The sequence below is a fragment of the Amblyomma americanum genome, chromosome 1, assembly GCF_052857255.1.
Source record: "Amblyomma americanum isolate KBUSLIRL-KWMA chromosome 1, ASM5285725v1, whole genome shotgun sequence".
Lineage (NCBI taxonomy): Eukaryota > Metazoa > Arthropoda > Arachnida > Ixodida > Ixodidae > Amblyomma > Amblyomma americanum.
The window spans coordinates 271,330,336-271,351,413 of NC_135497.1; the positions used below are offsets into that span (position 1 = coordinate 271,330,336).

Consider the following 21,078-nt stretch of genomic DNA (forward strand, 5'->3'; position numbering starts at 1 on the left):
GCACCACCCAGCCATGTGGTCCCGCGACAAACAGGGGTCCTCAGAGTTCTCAGTCTCGTCAATCGGCATGTCGCTGCCGCAGCTCGTGCAGGGCTCGGACCTGAAGCGTGCCGAAGGGGCCTCTGGCTTCAACGACGAAGTGAACTGCGGCCTGCTGGGCGTCTACCCTTCGTTCCTGCAGAGCTACCGCACGCCTCGGTGCTACCTCTTTTTCCTGTGCATTCTGGGCCTGACGCAGGGCTTCGTCGTCAACGGGCTCGTCTCCGTGGTGACGCCTACCATCGAGAAGCACTTCCAGCTGCTCGGCATCGAAGTCGGGGCAAGCGCCCTTTCACTCACTCTTTAACTTTAGAGCAGCGGCTTATTCGCACTTCATGTCAAAGTTACAAAATGGTTCTCTAAGTATACCTGTTTATCTAAAAGATGGGTTTCGCCCGGTGCTGTGTGCAAAGGACCTGCATGTTCTTTGCAACCACATTCACTGTATTACAGGCTCTAAGCGCTCTTGTTTTTTCTCCAATACGAAATAGCTAACACCGAATTTTGTTAAGAGACCCAAGAACGTGGCTTCCATAGCGAATGCTTTTTCCAGAAAAACTTGTTACAGCCCATGATGTGGACGGCACCTCAATTTTCTGGCAAAAAAGCAGTATAGTCAGCATTTATGTGTTATTTCTTCTGAACCCTGCTCTGGAAGAACAACCTGAATGTCTCAAACCTCATCGGCGGCTGCTTTTTAAACAGCCACACAAACAGCGCCCACAAACGGAGAGTTTGTGTACGCACGAATTTCGAGCAAATTTCCTTCGTGCTAACCTGGGTAGAAGCCAGCAAGCAGCGCCGGTACTGGACATATCCTAGCACGCAACCTATGCAGTTTATAAGCGATCGTAAGGATGTATACAGTTCATGCCAGGAGCAGGTCGTTTTGGCGTGTGCTCGCACGGTCTCGACCTGTGAAGGGAGCGGTGGTGGTGGACGGCGTGCAGGTGTTCCGGAGCATGCTCAACGTGGCGTCGTGCATCATGGTGACGCCGGTGAGCTACCATGGTGGCATGGGCGGCAGGCCGGTCATACTAGGCATTGGCGCCCTGGTTACGTCCGTCGGCGCCATGATATTCGCTTCGCCCCACTTCATAGCGCCGCAGTACCGGGTGCTGGAGAACGGCACCGCCAGCGTCTGCCCCGAACGCGGCCCCGGGAAGTGCTCCCTCTCCGGCAGGGCCACCAACGCCAACGCCTTCAAATACTTCTTCATGGTAAGCGCTCCGACAACCCGGGAGTGGAGTACAGCGGTGTGCCATTCACTCACTCAATAACAACGTTCGTAGTTTTCCTATATCTTCTGCAGTAACGTCTGGAAGCACTGCAGGGAGCTGATGACTGGTCATGAAGGCGGTGCACGTCTTTTGTGTATACGCATGTTCTTGGAGGCGGTTGCGTGTTGATAATTAAGGCTTAATGTCTGGACGTTATGTCTTAAGGGGCTTTACAACGCCAGCGTGAAGATTGCGGTCGGTATGGTTACTCCATATTTGATAAAACCTCGCGATACGCATTCGTCCACTCTATAAACGTCGGTTGAGGGTTTTTATCCTGCGTGCAGTGTTCTGCAGGTGGCATAATGCCTCCGCAGCCAGTTCTTGACGTGTCCGTGCCGTCCGCAGGGTTGAGTTCGACAGTGAAAATGAAGTCACCTATAGAAACGTTTCTTCTAATATAATTTTGCATGGTCAAATTACCGCGATGAGCTATCACGGATGCACTGTTCACTACTAGCAACACTGATATGTATTTTCCTTTCAAGTGCCTCCTTAAAAGTTCTCCTCAATTTGAAGAGCTTTACTGCGGATCTTCTCAATCCAGCCACACGACGACAGCTGTGATGTTGTTGCGTAAACGTCTTTAGTGTGTCGTCTTCCCAGTTCTTTCGCCGTTCCTCTATTACCTGCCACTTCGTTGTCTTGTATGTAGCGTTGACACCTGTACGAGCTTTTGAAGTTGCTCGGAGTAGAGACCTGGTCTTGCCGAATGCATATAAGTCGCAGTTTTTCTCGCGACTATTCGGATGATCTGGCGCCAGGTGTTTTGTTATGCCTGAGCAGCTTCTAACTCGACAGCGAGGTTCCCTCAAAGCTCGTCGGCAGGAATTAACACCAGACACGTTTGCTGCTCGCTTTAAGAAAAATGTTTGAACAAATTTTAAAAAGTTTACTAGTGCAATGAACAGTTCGTGGCGCGCACCGTGGTTGCCCAAACACATCCTGCGTCTATCAGAGCTTGGTGAACCTTTGAGGGGTTGCAGCCGCGGTCTGCATGTTGAGTCGGTGTCATTTGGACTCAGCGGACTGCCGCGTTCATATTCTAATTAAGTGCTTTGAGCGCCGTTGGACGCACTGCGCAGTGTTAGCTAAATACTCCATCTCCTTTTAAAAGTGAACACCAGGCATATGCCGGAGCATAAATGCTTTTCACAACCGTGGATTATTGAGGGGAATTAATTAAAATGTATAGTATATCACACTTGTAGGTCATTCCCATTTTAAAAATGCTTGGCAGTTCAGGAATCCGACACCTCCTTTGGTTTCAATGCCAGCTAGATAATCCGCTTTCGCAAATCGGTGCCTTCGTGTCTGCTCTGCACATAGAGGGACAGAGCGCCCGACCCACAATGAGCGACATAAGGAAAACGGGCGGCAGAATTTTCGTTCCTTTTGCCCGCGAAGCGGCGCATTATACAGGAATATTCAGGTGCTTCAGATCAGTCGGCAGACATTTCAACAGCTCTCGGTGCGCTAAATTTCCTTCTGTATTGTATTCGCATGTAGTCCACTCCATGCTATAGCCCCTGAACGGGTCTCCAGTATTTTCAAATAAAAAAACTAAATTGTTACGCCGAAGAGTGAAGCACTCCGAAGTAATATCGACTATATGAGGTGCTTGTGCTGGAATTCTCTGGCATGACGTCACACGGCACACCCGATTTCCGTAGAATCTGGTTCCATCAAAACGCGGCCTCACCACAGCCCCTGAAATTTTTGCGATTTCCTTGTTCTCACGCAGCTATACCATGCGATGCACGGTGTTGGCTCGTCGCCGTTCTTCACTGTGGGCGTGGCTTACCTGGACCAGAATGTGCCCACCGGCAGCGCATCCGTCTACATGGTTAACTACAAACTTGCGTGGTCTTGTAGCGACTAACAGAAATGAAACGATACAACAATAAATGAAATGAAAATAGGACTGTAAAAAGAATGTCTTGCTGGGCAAGTTGGTAACTATACCTCTTTGGCCACAGGCGCGAAAAACAGACACAACACAAGGCAGAAAGATGGGACGCAGCGCCACACGCAACTGATTTATTTGAAGGCAACACGGACAAATATATACCATCGTACACGCAAGAAATGTTATCTTCAAAGTTTATATGATAGCGAACGAGTAAAAAAATTGTTCTCTGCCTTATACAAAGATATGGACGTGTCGCTGATGCATATGCTTCCTTTCTTTACAATAAAAAAGCTTCGATTATTATTAATAATAATAATAATATTATTATTATTATTATTATTATTATTATTATTATTATTATTATTATTATTATTATTATTATTATTATTATTATTATTATTATTATTATTATTATTATTATTATTGTGAGCCCTAAGAGTTCTGGAGACCTAACATGAAGCGGACAAAGCATGAATCACTCTGATAATGCCCCCACCCCCTGCCTGAAGAGAGACCACTATGTCAAAGAGCACATTACAACACGATAGCGCTCTGAGTGAAATGGGCAAAATCAGGAGTACGCATATTCTTGTAGATCAGCATCTTTTCGGCGTCAGAAGAGGTCTCTGAGCAATGCGCCGCAAACGTACCTAAGAGGCCGGAGGCATGTGAAGAGGATATGCCGGACATGGCGATGAAGATCTTCGTCGCAAATCCAGTCAGCCCTGACGCTACCATGGCTGAAACGAAGACGTGAGGAAATCAGATTTTTAACTAAAATGGACGCAAGTTTTTAGGTTTTAAAAAGTTCTGCAGCGTGAAACAATGTATCGCTGTACAGTAAAGCGCACTATAGTCGGATACAACTTAAGTCTGCAGTGAAGCTCCGCCCACATTCATGGCCTCGCACAGAACTCCTCCGCGGCAAAAAAAGTTGTCCGCTGTTAAAAATTTTGATGTTAAATAAACAAGAAGCCAATCCCAGCAAAAACATTTATAAGGTCAAAAATTCTGATAAATGGCTCGTTTAATAAAGTCAATCATTAAAAAGCTGATTTCGTTTACTGTTGTGACTGGCTAGCGGAGTAATATACAAGACGCCATGGGCCGTGGCCCCGTGTGTTAAAAACAGCTGTTGTTAAAGTTCTATCAGAATGCAGAATACTTTTTCCTGCACAAGTCCACAGTAGGTGGCGGACTTGTGCAGGGACAAGGGCTTCAAGAACACAGACCTGCACATTCTGGGGTTAACCGCAGGAAACCCGTCGTGGGTATCTTATGGGCGGCTCCTGTTCAAACTGCTCACGTGGAAACCACGGAGGCTCAAAATCGTCAGTTGTACATAATAAGGTCTCTTCTGTACAAGCGAGTAGCTACTAATGCATTACTTATACGAGCTATGCGCGCCTTCGAATTAGAATGACTGCCGATGGCTTTCCTGAAACCAGGGGACGGACTCTCAAGCATGTTTGAACGTAGGCTTCTCAATCGACGGTTACTCTTTTCTGAGAGTGCTAAACTGCTGTGAAGTGGACTCACTTTCGGCAGCCGCCGCAAGCGTCGACCAGGCAGACGAAGGTGGGATTGCAGACTAGTCTTCGGACGTGGTTAACGAAGCTTCGCTCTGCGATCTCCGGAGTTTGGCCGGAGCCCGCGTTCGTCTGCGGGCTATGCACATCCTTTGGCTCCGGCGCCTCCTGCTGTGGGCTCGGTGCGTTCTTGTGCTCCTTCGCATCATCCCCTGCTTCCAATGCGTCCTTCGGTGCCTCTGCAGCCTTCAGTTCCTGTGCATCGGGAGTGCCCCGGGATTGCTTCGACTGCTGCTTCTGTTTCTAGGCCACGTCTATCGCCTTCAGCTTGGCGGCTGCGAGAGAAACACGAACGCTCATCGCGTGGGCCTTCACCTTACACCTAATTTCTACTAACGGCAGTTCACCATTGCGGCTCTGAGTGAGGATGCTGGCGGTAGCGTTAAATGTCCGAGTGATGTCTGTCCGTTAAGAGGTGAACTAAGCTTACAAGGGAGCGCCTTGTGAGGGGCTGTGCTTCCAGAAGAAGGCTGCGGGCACTGTTAGATACTATCCCGTCAGTCATTCCTCCTTTCCTGCATACATGTCATCACTATGATTTTCTAGATATGTGCGACTTCTAAACAATTTTTAAATTTTAGGTTTCGATTACTAGGAGTTAAGCTATCGGTATGACGTCACAATAGCTTGAGCAGCATGAGCGCAAAATTCTCGTGTCTTTTTTAAAAGAAACAGCAGGAAACAGTGTCGCTTCGCTACATACCGCTCATAAATGTACGGTGCCTGTTTTCTAGTCAATTGTCTAACACTACACGCATTTGGTCAATATCAAACTCAAAGACCCATGGAGCGCGAGAGAGTTTCGAGAGCGGTTAAGTTGCTGTCGTCAACCAAGAAAAATTCTTCTCTTTTGATCCACAGACCAGGTTGAGGCTTGACAAGCAAGCGACCACGCGATGACAATGTACGGGACTGCCTCAAGCAACAGTAGTATACGACTATAGGGAACCTATCCGGATGGTTCCCATGCCTATGCCAGCGCCATTAACACAGAGTAATGACTGAAGGTAGCAGCACTGCTGTCGCAACGGAGAATGCCTCGCAATACCTCGAATCACGCGTGTCCGCGCTCTGCTGAAGACACGCATATCCACTCCATCTCACTACTACTTTCACTCGAAGGGAAAGGGGGGAAGCAGAGCGGCGCGAGGCGACGGCCTCCGCAACTGTATACCATACACACGTGCTCTCTCGAACCAACAACACACAACTCTAAGCCGTAGGTTTTAGTTTCCGCTCTACTGTAACAGTTTATGAGATAGAGTACCATGCGTAGTGACAGCAGCCTTATAGGCGCACCTACGCATGGAACGCTCGGTCAGGCGCGCATCTGCCATAGCACACAATGTGGTCTCGCCTTTGTCGCGACCACAGCGGCTGTCGACGCCAGCTTTTGGACTGCCGACTGAGCAGCGCAGCAGCGCCAAACGTCACGTCGATGCGGGAACATCATTGCCGTAATCTGTCACCAAATAATCTTGTTTTATCGATCCCCTCGAGTCTTCATGCTAAATAGTGCAAATTTCTTGTGACGAACGCGTTGCGTCTCCATTGATGGATGCCAGCAGTAAGCTGATCGTGCAAAGCAATGAGCCCTGCGTACGTACGTACTTGGCAACTCCCTGGGAAAGCTGGCGACGGGAAAAGCGGCCAGGAACATGACGATCGAAGCCCCGAAGAAGCCCAGCCACCAGGCGCCCACCCAGTTGGTGCTTGAAGAGTCCATTCCAAGTCTGCGTGGCAAATTGTTATTGCATCCCGCCGCATTAGAACGATGATTCAGTCGTACAAGAGAGCTTCCCTGGAAACGACCGTTGCTTCGCCCGTTAAGTACGATCATTGTGACGTACCATTAAGTCTGCGGGTTAAGTTCGCTAGCATACAAACTGAATGAGCGCTATACTAACAGGTGTCGTAAATGCACTTAACGTCTCCGCTCACGCAACAAGATGCAAATTGCACCTTTCAAAATCATGCTATAAAGCATCCCATGAGCAGATGTATGGCCCTATTACTTTATTAATAACAAAATTAAAATAAGAGCCTTTTCAACATACGTCCTTGTTTTGTTTTCTCCGTGCCCAAAAAGCCACCAAGAAAGATCGCATGAAGCAATTTTTTTTTTTTTGCGTTTGCATGCAATCAGAACCTAGAAAACGTTATATCAAGAATTATCGTTTATTAGACCGTGTTTTCCCGTAGATGATTACCTTGATCATCTATGCTTTATTCTTACATTTCTCCTGTTTCATTGCTAAGGGTTTTGTTGCGTCAGTGAATATTAATTAGCTACCGAGAATGACTACTGGGCGACTTCCTTGCAGAAAGGAGTGTTCATAAGCGCACTGTCAGAATAGTAAATGTAAAGAAAGATACATCTTGATGCTCGGCCTGTAGCGTCCGAAGAATGGAGACCATGTAGAGCACAAGCATATACGACAAGCTGCAGCGGTCCAAAGGCCGAATGTTTCAGCCCTGTATAGCGGTGCAGAAAGATAGCGCGTTGATGAAAGGTTAGTTTAGGAGCCTTCTCAAACGCTAGCTGTAGACACGCTGAACAACACTGTTATGGCTACAAACATGGAGTTTCCCCACCAAGACAGGTAAGAATAGTCGGTGTATTTTGAAAGGAAAAATCCTCCCAGGAGAAAGCCCATAGCGGATTCCAGGACGGATGTGGCGTAAAAAATACCTGCGAGATGAGTCAGTCGCACAAGTACTTTAAATTTGTTTAGCCCACTTTTCTTGCCTGTGGAGGTAACGCACAGCATATTTTCTGCAGGCACTGCTCGGCACAACAAAAAATGTATTTGTCAGTGAATTTAAATGTTAGAGTCCTATATCTTTGGCCACAGGCGCGAAAAACAGACACAACAAATAGCAGAAAGAAGGGACGGAGCGCCACTCACAACTGATATATTTGAAGGCAACACGGATAAATATATACCATCGTACACGCAAGGAATGATATATCATTTTCAAAGTTGCTATGATAGCGAACGAGTGATAAAATTGTTCTCTGCCTTACACAAAAATATGGACGTGTCGCTGATGCATATGGTTTCTTTCTTTGCAATAACAAAAGCTTCGATTAATTCTCTGGCTTTTGTGTCTTTGCTCTTTGATAGAATTCGCGCACCAGAAAAACATGGCTCACAAGAGCGTGACGGACAGGACCTTATATGATTAGGCATATTTGGGCCTTGCTTATCTTGCTCTACGTTTCTTTCATGTTCCCTGATTCGCTCGTTAACGCAGCGCCCAGTTTGCCCTACACATAAGAGCGGCCACACGAGAGGGGTATTTCGTAGGCAACACCTTCGGCGCACTTCATGAACGATTGCCCATATTTCGTGCCACACCCTCTCTCTTTTCGTTTTCTTTCAATAGGAGAGCAAAGGCTTCCGAGCTTTTATCAGGGAACATGAAAGAAACAAAGCGCAAGATAAAGAAGGCCCAAATATGCCTAAGCATATAAGGTCATGCCTGTCACGCTCTTGTGAGCCATGTTTTTCTGGTGCGCGAATTCTTTCAAAGAGCAAAGACACGAAAGCCAGAGAATTGAAGCTTTTTTTTATTGCAAAGAAAGGAAGCATGTTCATCAGCGACACGTCCATATCTTTGTATAAGGCAAAGAACAATTTTTTAACTCGTTCGCTTTCATATCAACTTTGAAGATATTTCATTTCTTGCGTGTACTATGGCATATATTTGTCCGTGTTGCCTTCGAATAAATCAGTTGCGAGTGGCGCTGCGTCCCGTCTTTCTGCCTTGGGCTGTGTCTCTATTTCGCGCCTGTGGCCAAAGATGTATAGTTACCAACTTGCCCAGCAAGACGTTCTTTTTAGAGTCCTATATTCATTTCATTTATTTTTGTATCGTTTCGTTGCTGTTAGTCGCTACAAGACCACGCGAGCTTGTAGTTAACCATGCAGACGGATGCGCTGCCGGTGGGCACATTCTGGTCCAGGTAAGCCACGCCCACAGTGAAGAACGGCGACGAGCCAACACCGTGCATCGCATGGCTTAGCTGCGTGAGAACAAGGCAATCACAAAAAATTCAGGGGCTGTGGTAGGCCGCGTTTTGATGGAACCAGATTCTAAGGAAATCAGATGTCCCGTGTGACATCATGCCAGAGAATTCCAGCACAAGTCAGAGAACCCCTCACATAGTCGATATTACTTCGGAGTGCTTCACACTTCGGCGTAACAATTTATTTTATTTATTTGAAAATACGGGAGACCCGTTCAGGGGCTATAGCAGGAGTGGATTGCATGCGAATACAATACGGAAGGAAATTTAGCGCACCGACGGCTGTTGAAATGTCTGCCGACTGATCTGAAGCACCTGAATGTTCCTCTATAATGCGCCGCTTCGCGGGCAAAAGGAACGAAAATTCTGCCGCCCGTTTTCCTTATGTCGCTCATTGTGGGTTGGGTGCTCTGTCCCGCTATGTGCAGAGCCGACACGAAGGTACCGATTTGCGAAAGCGGATTATCTAGCTAGCATTGAAACCAAAATAGGTGTCGGGTTCCTGAACTGCCAAGCATTTTTAAAATGGAAATGACCTAAAAGTGTGATATACTGCGCATTTTAATTAATTCCCCTCAATAATCCACGGTTGGGAAAAACATTTATGCTCCGGCATATGCCTGGTGTTCACTTTTAAAAGGAGATGGAGTATTTAGCTAACACTGCGCAGTGCGTCCAACGGCGCTCAAAGCACTTAATTAGAATATGAACGCGGCAGTCCGCTGAGTCCAAATGACACCGACTCAACATGCAGACCGCGGCTGCAACCCCTCCAAAGGTTCACCAAGCTCTGATAGACGGAGGATGTGTTTGGACAACCAAGGTGCGCGCCACGAACTGTTCATTGCACTAGAAAACTTTGTAAACATTTGTTCAAACATTTTTCTTAAAGCGAGCAGAAAACGTGTCTGGTGCTAATTGTCGCCGACGAGCTTCGAGGGAACCTCGCTGTCGAGTTAGAAGCTGCTCAGGCATAACAAAACACCTGCCGCCGGATCATGCGACCAGCAAATTTAATAGCACAATTTCGAACGCTTTTTGTTTTGATTAATATTTTCGAACTTTAAACACAATGTTTTGGCAAAATAAAATAATTTTTTACATTGCCGCATATTTCACAATTCTTTTTACAAAAATTTAGCAGACGGCCCTTCGCTGTGCAAATAAATGCTCTGGGGGCGCCGCCCTGCTGTAACTGGCTGATTCCTCGTTGCGTCAAGCGGCGGCGTCTCATCATTTCGTCATTTTGACGTCACTGTCAATAACTTTTGACAGAATTTGTTACAGCTCCGTAATACGGCCGCTGATGCGACAATTCGGAGAAAGCAGTTGGATTGAGCCTCGGTGATTACTTTGGCGCTTTTACTCTTTTGAATGTTTTTGCTCTAAGCCGAGGCAATTCTCCTCCCCCTCACCCCCCACTCAACCAAATGCAAGTTACAGTAGTCTGAAGACAGCTAACTTTTGGAATGGAGGTGCGAAGAGGAATTTCACTAATGCTCATTTCGATCGCACAAAACAATTAGCGGAGTTACCTCGACCAAGTACGCCTATACGATCGCAATCGGACTCCGGTTCGTTTCCCTGGGAGTTTTGCGACAGATGGGGCATCTTAGCATAAGACTAATCCGATGCGTTCAATGAGGACATGCATAAAAAATTACAGCTTCATTTCAGTCATGCGGACGCTCCACTTACTCGAAATGCAGCTCCCTCGTGCTTTAGATTTGCACGGTGGTCATGGCACACATTACCAGGCGGTGTACAAGTACTGAGGCGTGCATGGGCTCAGTGAGTTCCACCGTGCTATTGTATGCGCCTGAGCTCACTAGCTCCACATTAAATATATGCAAATAGGAGCAAAACTTCTTTTAAGTGCTCACGAACGACAACAGGTACTTTATGCACCTGTCTGGAACAGCCCAAAGAACACTTCTCTGACCCCGATGTATAAGCAGTGACACCGGGCAGAAGACTCGCAGGCAGAGCTGATAGAAAATGCTTACGATTTAAGAACTTCACTCACGAGCAGACCAGAGGAGAGCAAGGAGAAAAACTAGAAAAAAGCGATGGGGTTTTAAAACGTAGTTAAACAGAGTAGGGCTGCGAACGCCTGTGTTTATCCTGGTTGGCTCATGGTTTTGCTTTGCTGGGTTGTCGGCACGTCTGGCGACGATATTGCAGTCAGGTTAAGCTCTGACAGAGGTTAAGCTGATGTGATCTTTGCGCAGGCGGAAGTCGGCCAATGACGCTATGGTACCATGGCGTCATCAGTCACGTCCGGGTGAAGCTCGAAGTAGTACCGCGTGCTGCTCTGCTGCTTTGCGGTGCATCTCGGGCACTTTTAATTTTCGCGTTTATTGCTTTTTAGGTCTGTTCACGCTCCATTTGAGATATTAGATTGACTTCTACAACAAAGCACCTCACCGAGTGAGTTAGCTTTCGCCGTTTAACCTGCAGAGTTTAATACGCCGCTGCAACGGTGCAACTGCCAGCATTCCCCAGCCGTCATTCAGCGCATGTGTTGCCGCCGCCATGGACAACACTGAAGCTGCTACGCCACCAATAAGAGGCAAGCGTTCACCGTATCCCGGTCAAAATAAACTCTAACACATATAGACGCAGTAATCTTTCCGGCGAATAAAATGTTTTAGTATCTATCTACTGATACAATACGGGCCATTCGTTGCGGATGCGGGGTCCTCGACTGGTGCAATGAACTATTTTAAGGTAGGCGAGTGCTTGATATGCTTGATAGGTATGCCTTTATAGCCTCTTTTGCATTCCAACGGGAAATGGGCAAGTGGGATTATTCCTCCGAATCAACTTTGCATCGTTAGTCTGCGCACCACTCTGCTGCGCTTTCGTCTAGAAAAGCTAAGCTATGCGGGGAATCTGCAAAAAGCCTTTGGAGGCAAGCGCCCCACGAAATCTCCCGCTTCAAGGTGCCCGTGGACGGAGCCGCGCAAGGCGCATCCCGGGGATCGCCTTCTGCCCTCCCTATTTCATTGGCCGGCAGGCTACCAGTCTCGACGTGCTCTGCCAACTCCTGTCTGCTCGAAAGTGCCCTTGCACAGATACGCTGTAAAACGAAATCCTTGGTCAGTTACGAGCTAGAAATGAAGGGGTCCACAAAGACAATGCCGGTGGCTTTGGCGACAAGTTTCATGTTTTAATGTTATAGGGTTAAGTCGGCAAGCTTTCCGCGTGGGCAAAGAAACACATGGTGCTACGCACGAACGTCGCCAATCTTGAGGTGACGCACGACTGCTCTCCAGCAGTCCGTGTTGAGTGCGTCCAACTGCGTGGCTTGAGCGGGTCGGCAGACCAGAGTGCGCTGGATGATGCCAGTGAGGATGAGGTAGTGGTCTTGCAAGAAGTGCTCAGCCGCGCTCAGGTCGAGCGACACTTCTGGCTCCGTCTTGCCGGTGATCTCCACCAGGCGGGCGAGCAAGCACGACCGTCCCGCGAAGAGCTCGAAGCTTTCGGCACACCGTCGGTCAGCTGGGCGCCGCAGGACGAAGTCGACGGCGCGGTTCAGGGCGGCCCGGTTCCTCCGCAGCGCCTCGAAAACGACGAGGCTAGAGGGGTCGCAGCAGAGCTTCTCCGTGACGAATTTCAAGTCCACGACGAGCTTGTTCAGCGTCATTCCGCGCGATATCTCCCTAATAAACTGCCTGGGAAAAGTGGTCGAGAACCACAGCGAAATATTTGTGGCTGCGGTGTTGCGAGACAGCATGTAGGAAAATGCGGTCGCCGTGTCCAGTCTGTCAATTTTATCCAGGTGGATGTCGATCTCGGTTATGGCAGTATTGACGGCCAGCGCGTGGAGGACATCTCGGACGAAGTCGCCCGCCCCGTCGTCCGCCATGCTGAGCCGTAGGCAGCTGATGGATCGATTGGCTCTCAGCATTTGGCAGAGGGCGGTTCCTCTTGCCAAAGGCTCCCCCAGCACAATTGCACTTAGGGTGCGGACGCGTTTGCTGGGCGTCAGGGCGTCGCAGAGGAGCTTGAGGCCATCCTCCGAGAGCTGACAGATGTCCGGCAGGTGCAGCTCCCCAGGACACACCGAAGGAGTGCCTAGGGCTGACAACAGGCCCGGTAGGTCGGCCTCGGTCCAGGGCAGCTGCACGCGGCCGTAGCACCCGTCATTGCGCAGCTGCTCTGCCAGAGCCAACCTGGAACAGAGCGCGATTTGTGGCGGCTTGCTGTTGAACAACCTGGCTCGATGCCTGCTTACCGCCCTGATCAAATTTACCTGCGTAAGATCAGCAAATTTGATCTTTTGTAAGTATACCTAACACCTGCGTTGAATTTAATTCTCCCTACAGGTACGAAGCGCCAATGGCAACGTAGTTTTATGGAAGGTCACCTTGACAGTGATGGGCTCATGCCACGCACTACGTGCAAAAAGGAAAACGTGAAAAGGGGGGAGGGGGGCGATGAGAAAAGATGAGATAGATATGAGGTAAGACAAGTGTGAAGAAGTAGATAAATGATCTATTTGTCAAAAAATAAAAATCTGCAATTCGTCAGAAAGGAATTACAATTCCTCGCCGAGCAGCACCCTGGAAGTTCACCCACACGTCAACTATTCAACAAAGAGTGACAAACGCTTCAAATATCTCCCTTTATAGTACTCCTTCCTTCCTAAATATGTTTTACTCTATGTTAGAGGGCAGCCGCAGGGTCTACAATGCGCTGGCAAGTGCACCCAGCCAACGGCGGGATGAGAGGTGGCACCTTGTCTGAAATTATCATTGAGACAGTTGTGTTTCTCCAGCATTAATCCGACCGCAAATAAATAGGATCCCAGAGGTATTTTCTACGGCACATGAAACACAAAAAGGTTATGTGCCGCTTACTGCAGGTTATCTTGGCCGAATTGCTACTCCCTACCGTCAAACATACATTTTTGCTGGCAAGGAGAAAACGATGTCAACATCAAGGTAGAAAGAATAGCTGCCCAAAAAAGTATCTTCCGGATACTGTAAACTTCGCTTGTCCGAACGAAAAATCTGACTAAGGCCCTTCTATCAAAGGTCCATCTAGTATCTAGTAATAGCAATATAATATATCTAGTAATGTCTAGCAATATAATATAAATGTGAGAGCGGTTTTATCTAGTAATGTCTAGCAATATAATATAAATGTGAGAGCGGTTTGCTTTTTTCACATTTTCGCACCAAACAAGATTTTCTTGAGCCAGACATCGACTCGAAATGTCGAATGGTTTCGCAATGACACCGCTGTAGAATACGCCATGTAAGTGAATCATCAATCTCAGAAGAGCCAAACCCATACCTTTCTTCTTGGGCAGCCTGGAATCCGGTAAAAACTAGCTTCTTTAATGTCTTGTTTGCGGGCAGGAGCTTACACAACGCTGATATTCCGCTGATCGGTAGTTGTTCGCTTGACAACTGGAAACACTCCAGCGCTGTGTTTTCTGACAGTGCATCCGGCCAGTCTTTCATGCTGGAGGCGTCGATGTCAACGTCCTCTATGTACAGCTCCTGAAGGCACGTGTTCTTTCGCAATGCGGATGCCAAAGCTTGTCCACTTAAGGCGTCCATGGAGCAGCAGCCTGTAAGCCGCAGTTCCTTCAAGGTAGTATTGATCTCAAGTGCGGGAAATAGTGCCCTAGGCGGGATCGTTGAGTCCGGTATAAACAGAGTGAGCTTTGTCAGTGCCGGATTGGATTTGAGGGCCTCAGCTGTGACAGAGATCTGCTCGTCCATAACCGGGTCGACACTGAGCTCCTTGAGAACCTTCGATGTCTGAACAAGCTGCGCAACCGAATTCATGTCCGGCAGGCCTCGGACGAAGTCAATGAGCGAGGAAATCGCCAACGACTCGCAGTTATTGAGGCAGTCGAGGGCCTTGATGACACTTCGGGGCAGTCGGTTCATATCGGAGATATCGACTGCTTTGATGGAACTTGAGTTACGCCGCAGAAGTCCCTCGATTTCGGCTGCAAACTTGGGTTTGATGGCGCGAGCGTTGATTTTCAGCGTTTCAACACCGATGACGGCGTCAACGTCCCTCAGCACGAGGGCGGCAGACGGGCGCTCTTCGATCTCCAGCCGGCGAATGCTGCGCCAGGCATCACGCGCTGGAAGGGGCCGCAATCGGATAGAGCAGGGCGCTTCTTCCGATATGTCGCCAGTGTGGACGGCGCACGTCACGGCCAGTTCTTCGACGCAGCGGTGGTGCCCGAGGAGCCAGGATAGTAAAGAGGATGCTTCGCGGGCGGCGGCTGCGGAGTCCCGTTCCGCCTTGCCGCGCGGTATCGACTGCAGGCGAAGACTGCCGGGCTTCGCCTCGACGAGTTCGAACGCGAAGCCGTGCATCACCTGGTTCCACGCCGTGAGGTCGCTGCTGAGCCAGCACCGCTGCTGGGGACCATCCGCGCCGCACGCCCTCTCAAAGTCCAGCTGCCTCTCCCACGCATCGTCCGGGGCTCCAGAGTTAGGCGCCTCGTCCTGCATCTTGCCAGGTGGACCGATCGGTGGCTGCAGGCGTAGCGTGTCCACGTCCTCTTCTTCGAGCAGCGGCGTGGCTTTTAGGCACGAGCTATCATCTGGGCACTGTTACGGGGCGGGCTGCGTGCTCAACTATAACGCAGAAAATACATACGGAGGAGAAAAAGCTTTGCAGATAATACATTCACTAAGCGGGTTTCAGGACTTGTCGAACTACGTATGCATCTTTTTTCCTCAAACCTGTCCGTTCTCAAAATTTATATTGCTAACGGAAAATAAAGCACTTCACTCGGCGCTTCGCGGAATTGAAAATTTCACCCAAACTCAAATCCTACACATGACTACGGGGTCTCACATTTCATCATCAACCATGTCGCTTAAAAATGGGTTCTTTATTCTGAAGTTAAAAGCGCTACTCATCAAAAAGTTTTAAATAGTGCATTCGGCAAAGTTTTCCCTTGGTGTGACACTTTGAAAATGCCTGTAAATTTTGAAAAAATTCTGTATATGAAACTATCTCGCAAAAAAATACCTTTAGAATTCCAGTACGCCTACAACCAAAACATATTAAAAAAGGTGTCTCAATATAGGAACTTAGGGCTTTGGATTATGAATGATCTTTACTGGAATAAACATGTATAATGTGTGGTATAGCTAATGCTAATACGAAAATGTTTTTTCTTTGAAACGGCCCTTAAACTTTCTACTCTTAGCATTCATCTGCTTGCATATAAGTCCATCGTACTTCCAATGCTAGATTATGTTGCCATCATTTGGGACCCGTACACACAAACCAATATGAATAAAATTGAAAGTGTGAAAAAAAAGAGCCTTTCGCTTTATATACAACAGCTTCTAGAAAGCATGTGCAAGCGAATTACTAACGAGAGCAGGTTTAGTTTCGCTAGTTAACAGAGATCGTGTGTCGCGTCTTAAATTTTTCTTTTAAGTAATTAACGGACATTACAAAGTATATTTCGCAAACGTTATTTCTTTTTCATCTGAGTATGCCACAAGGCAAAATCATGATCTGACAATAACTCCGTTTAATTCGCACAAGTAATAACAGCTTTAAGTGCTCATTTTTTCCCCAGAACTGTCACTCATCAGAATTTACTTGCTAACAATGAAGTTCTTCAGCCATCCTTGAACTTGTTTGTATGTCCTCTAAAGGTTTTCGATAAATTTTTGCCATGACATGTTTTATTGTCCTTTCTTTTCTTGATTCCACTGTAAAAACATGCCATTTTTTTATTTATTCCCCCCTCCCTTGAAATATATTATTTCTTTTTTATGTATTCCCACCCTGCTGAAATCTCTCCACGGGATCGGGATTTCAGTATGCATAAATAAATAAATAAATAAATAAATAAATAAATAAATAAATAAATAAATAAATAAATAATCATCAGCCTGACTACACTCACTGCAGGGCAAAGGCCTCCTGTGCCAGCTGCGGCCACCCTATGCCCACAAACTTCTTAATCTCATCCGCCCACCTAACTTTCTGCCGCTCCCTGCTATACGCTTGCCTTTTCTTGCAATCCAGTCCTTTACCCTGAACGAACATCTGCTATTTTGCCTTCGCATTACGTGTCCTGCCCAAGCCCATTTCTTCCTCTTGATTTCGACTAGGATGTCATTAACACGCGTTTGTTCCCTCACCCACTCTGCCCGCTTCCGGTCTCTTAGCGTTACGCCCATCATTTTTCTTTCCATGGCTCGCTGCGTTGTCCTTTACTTAAGCTGAACCCTTTTCGTTAGCCTCCACGTTTCTGCCCCGTAGGTGAGTACCGGCAAGATACAGCTATTGTATATGTTGGTAAACTGCCATTCATGATCTGAGAGAACCTGCCATATGCAGGCAAGGTGAAAAAAATGTAGACGTTGAATGCATTCCTATATTAATAGCACAGGCGTAGAGCGCGATATATATATATATATATATATAGATATATATATATATATATATATATATATATATATATATATATATATATATATATATATATATATATATATATATATATATATATATATATATATATATAAACAAGCGCCTTGGTAGTAAAACTAAGCAATGATCTGTGGTTAGGCTAGTTAGTGAAAGCTGTTGGGAAGAGCAGCAGTTCTGTCAATGCTTCCGCGCCCTACGCCTGTGCTATTAATATAGGAATGCATATATATATATATATATATATATATATATATATATATATATATATATATATATATATATATATATATATATATATATATATATATATATATATATATATATATATATATATATAGTGCTCTCGTGCAGTGGCAAGCAGAGATGATCTGTTCGCGGCCTCGTGGGCAATCTTTGTTTTATTTGTTTATGGTTTGGCTCGGTTACACCAACTGCGGCGACGCACGAACGGGCGCTTAAGAGTTGCGCTCTAAAAAAAAAGAACATATTTGTTCAACTCCTCAATGCGCAATATTATCACATACAATTTGTCGCTCTGGTTTGTTTATCTACAGCCGTGACAGGGTTTGCTGTGTAGATGTCTGGTAAAAAATCTATGTAAAGTTGCAAAGTACCGTTTAAATGACGACAAAAAGCTTCGTTTTTATTGGAACACCAAGGTGAGATAACATAGAAATTTTCGTTGGCAGGAATATGCCGAAGCTGTCACAGTATGCGGGGGCTCTGTCGCATGCTTATCTTGCGTGCCGGAGCTGGAAACCTGTGCTTCTTTCTTCGTGTGGTCGTGACTTTCGGTGTTTACTCCGGCTGTGCATTGAGTGCACATTTTCCACACCGGCGGATAGGGGAGCGGCCTCCGACACCGCCTTAAAGTACGTAGGGAAATGCGGCACTGTCATGACTGATTGTCAAGCGAACTTGCGTTCTAAAGTCTCATTATGTTCCTGTGCCTGGTGACAAAACAAAGCAATAAACAGCTAGACATACAATAACTCCTATAATCTACAGCCTCAGAACGCCTTACGCGCATTTGCTGCTGTGCGCGGGGCCGTGTCCGTCGCCATCATCTTTGCCTTTACTGCTCCGAATTTGGAGAGTGTCTTTCCCCTTGTCACTCTGCAATGGGTCCGTCGGCCACGGAGACCTGGGAGAGAATCGAAGATTGCATGTGCTGTCCCGCGCTGATTTAATTCCGGGACCTCCCTCTCTCTAGCCAGAGGGCTACGACCAATGGCATCATAGGAGACAACTTCACAAAGAGCGCACGCAAACGCTCAAAGAACTAAGACACAACTGAAGGTCATTCCCCTGCCCACCCAAGCATAACAATGAGCAGGGTTGCATCGTCCGCTGCACCCAGACACACATACTGATGACGCAAGATTATATACACTACATTTGGGGTCTACCCGGAAGACCAACATGCCCACTCTGCCATGCACATCCCAACAAGTACACCCTTTAGGAGTGTCCGCACATCCAGGCCACCAAAAGAGAACACATTAAAATCTAAACCAAGATACACATCCCAACAGGCCCTGGAGAGCTGGCTTGTTCCATCGCTATAGGGAACGAGTCATGCCCAGTGCCATTTCTGGCAGACTACGTCCGTCACATGCTGGGCGAGGAGGGGTAATCCCATTTCCCTGGGAGGTTTGAGGAAACCTTCAAAAAATACCGAAAAAATAACAGAAGAAATAACGAAACCTCTCTCGCTCGCGTGCGCTACATGCACCCGCGAATAGCATAATGAAATAACGCCCAGAAACAAGTGTGATTCGCAATAGGTTTCTTGTAACCCCGGCTTATTTTATTGGAGCGCCTGGACGCCGTTGGTATGGTGTTGACGGAGACCATGCTGTTGAGGTTATTATGAAGGGTGTTAATGTTTTTGCGGTGAGGCGGAGCTTTCACTCGTGCGAGAAGCTCCACAATGTCGTGAGCGTATTGAACAAATCACTCGATCGAAATATTCAATATCCCGGTAGGAGCGGACCTGAAAAGGTGTTGTGGAGGTCTTCATTTTGTTATATTGTAGAATAAATTTATTCATTCAGTCATCGAAGGCTATTCTCGCCCCCTTTCCTCTTCTTCTACTTCTTTATCTCAGTAAACATGGCACGTACCCACGCGGGGGGATTGGCCAAGGCACAGCGGTGAATTCCAAGCAAGTATTTAGTTACGGGGGAAAAAAAAAGGCATGAGGCGGCGAAGTAGAAGGCTGAATCTAGAAATTTTTTTTCGAAAATTCAAATAAAATTAAAGAAATTTTAAGTACCAGGAATAGAATGAAACACTTTTTGGACATGTGGCAGAATTTTATATACAGGTAACGAGGTAACCGACCAGTTGCAACGATGTAATCATGAAGGCAGCCGCAAACACTACTTAACTAGAATTCCTTGGCGCTCGCACCGAACGAGAACTGGAAAACACAGAGGGAGTCCTAATCTCGAAAGAGGGACCTCCAAATACTGCTCTCACTGAAATGCGAACCGCCGGCAATAGAAGAGAAAATGTTCTATTGTTTCAACTTCCCCACATGAGACACAAATTTTTGTCGTAGCGAACCTGTAGGTGAATAATATAGAAGACTTAATTTTTGCATTGTCGCTATTTTCGCGAATCGCACCAAACCCGTGAGAAAGCGGTCCCGGTAACCATGTTGGTAGGACGTCGACATATAATTCCGGAAATTAATCTTATCTGAGATCGGTCGTTTTTTTTATTTATCAGCAACTAAAAGTGAAAAAATGTGCCGGCTAACTCCCTCTGCGCGCTTGCTTGCCGCGTGCTGAACTAACAGTACGCGCCGTTGCTTGTTGCTCTCCTCGCTTGTCATGGCTGTCTTGCTAAAAGTGAAGCTTTACAGAGTAAGCAGCTAACCCGGCGCGCGAGTCTCTGTCCGTCGTTTTTTTTTCTTCTTTTTAGTGTCTTGCTCCTCTCCGCTAAATGTGTTGGGCACAGCGACGAGCAAAAGATCCCTGAAAACTTTTGACGGCGTTTGCGTGTCCGATCCTGTATTGGGCGTGTTGAGTTTACAAAGAAGATGACACCCTGGCTGAAGCTATAGATTTCGGCACGCGTCTAAATTCTACTGAAAACAACCTTTTTCACGAACAACAGCTATTCACGTGCTTTATCTTTTTTATGACTTCTTTCCGTGGCCCGGGTGCCTAAGTGTGGCACGGCGTTGCGCTGAAGCATGTTTCTGTCTCAGCAGCGTCCAAAAGTTTCCATACCTACACGACAGAGGGGGCCATTCAGGCACTTGGCACTTCGGTTTCGCTAGGTTTCGTGCCCAAGAAATATTCTCTAACAGCGACTTCCGCCGAATTCGCGAAATGTTAAGCTCGCCAAACAATCTCGTTCACAGTAGGCACCAGCATATGCGCGAGGGTTAGTGGATGAAGAAGTGTAACGGCAGGAGCACCCGCCGCCACCAGCTATCGCCTGGTCCTCTCGAGTGAAGCGAACCAAGGTAACGCTCTTTTGGTAGCCCAGACCACGGCGTTAAAAGTAGTCATACTCGTAGCACCCTGGCCTCGACGGGGCGCTTTGTAAGCCGGGCATAAAAGCTGGCGTCAGCTAGGCTTTGCCCGTCCCACCTCCCCAGCCCCGTTTTGTTCGCTGCAAGGCGAGCTGCCTGAGGAGCGTAGGGAGGGAACACTCCCGCTACGCTTACGGCTAACTGTCAATTCGAAACTATTCTACTCCGTGCCGCCCGTAGCTTGGATTTGGCCTTGCATATGCTCAAGCTTCAGAATGGACTCTCTTGTTAAAATG

At 47.2% G+C, this 21,078-nt stretch overlaps 2 protein-coding genes across 2 annotated transcripts; one reads left to right on the forward strand and one right to left on the reverse strand.

Moving 5' to 3' along the window:
• Positions 1-461: 461 nt before the first annotated feature.
• LOC144117754 (solute carrier organic anion transporter family member 4A1-like) lies at positions 462-3,201 on the forward strand. Its single transcript, XM_077651251.1, has 2 exons — positions 462-1,259; positions 3,064-3,201. Exons 1-2 carry the CDS (start codon positions 897-899, stop codon positions 3,199-3,201), a joined length of 501 nt encoding a protein of 166 aa, XP_077507377.1. The 5' UTR covers positions 462-896.
• Positions 3,202-12,002: 8,801 nt separating this feature from the next.
• On the reverse strand, positions 12,003-15,420 carry LOC144097094 (uncharacterized). Its single transcript, XM_077629886.1, has 2 exons — positions 14,158-15,420; positions 12,003-13,031 (listed from the first exon to the last, which is right to left on the reverse strand). Exons 1-2 carry the CDS (start codon positions 15,339-15,341, stop codon positions 12,083-12,085), a joined length of 2,133 nt encoding a protein of 710 aa, XP_077486012.1. The 5' UTR covers positions 15,342-15,420; the 3' UTR covers positions 12,003-12,082.
• Between the last annotated feature and the right edge of the window lie 5,658 nt (positions 15,421-21,078).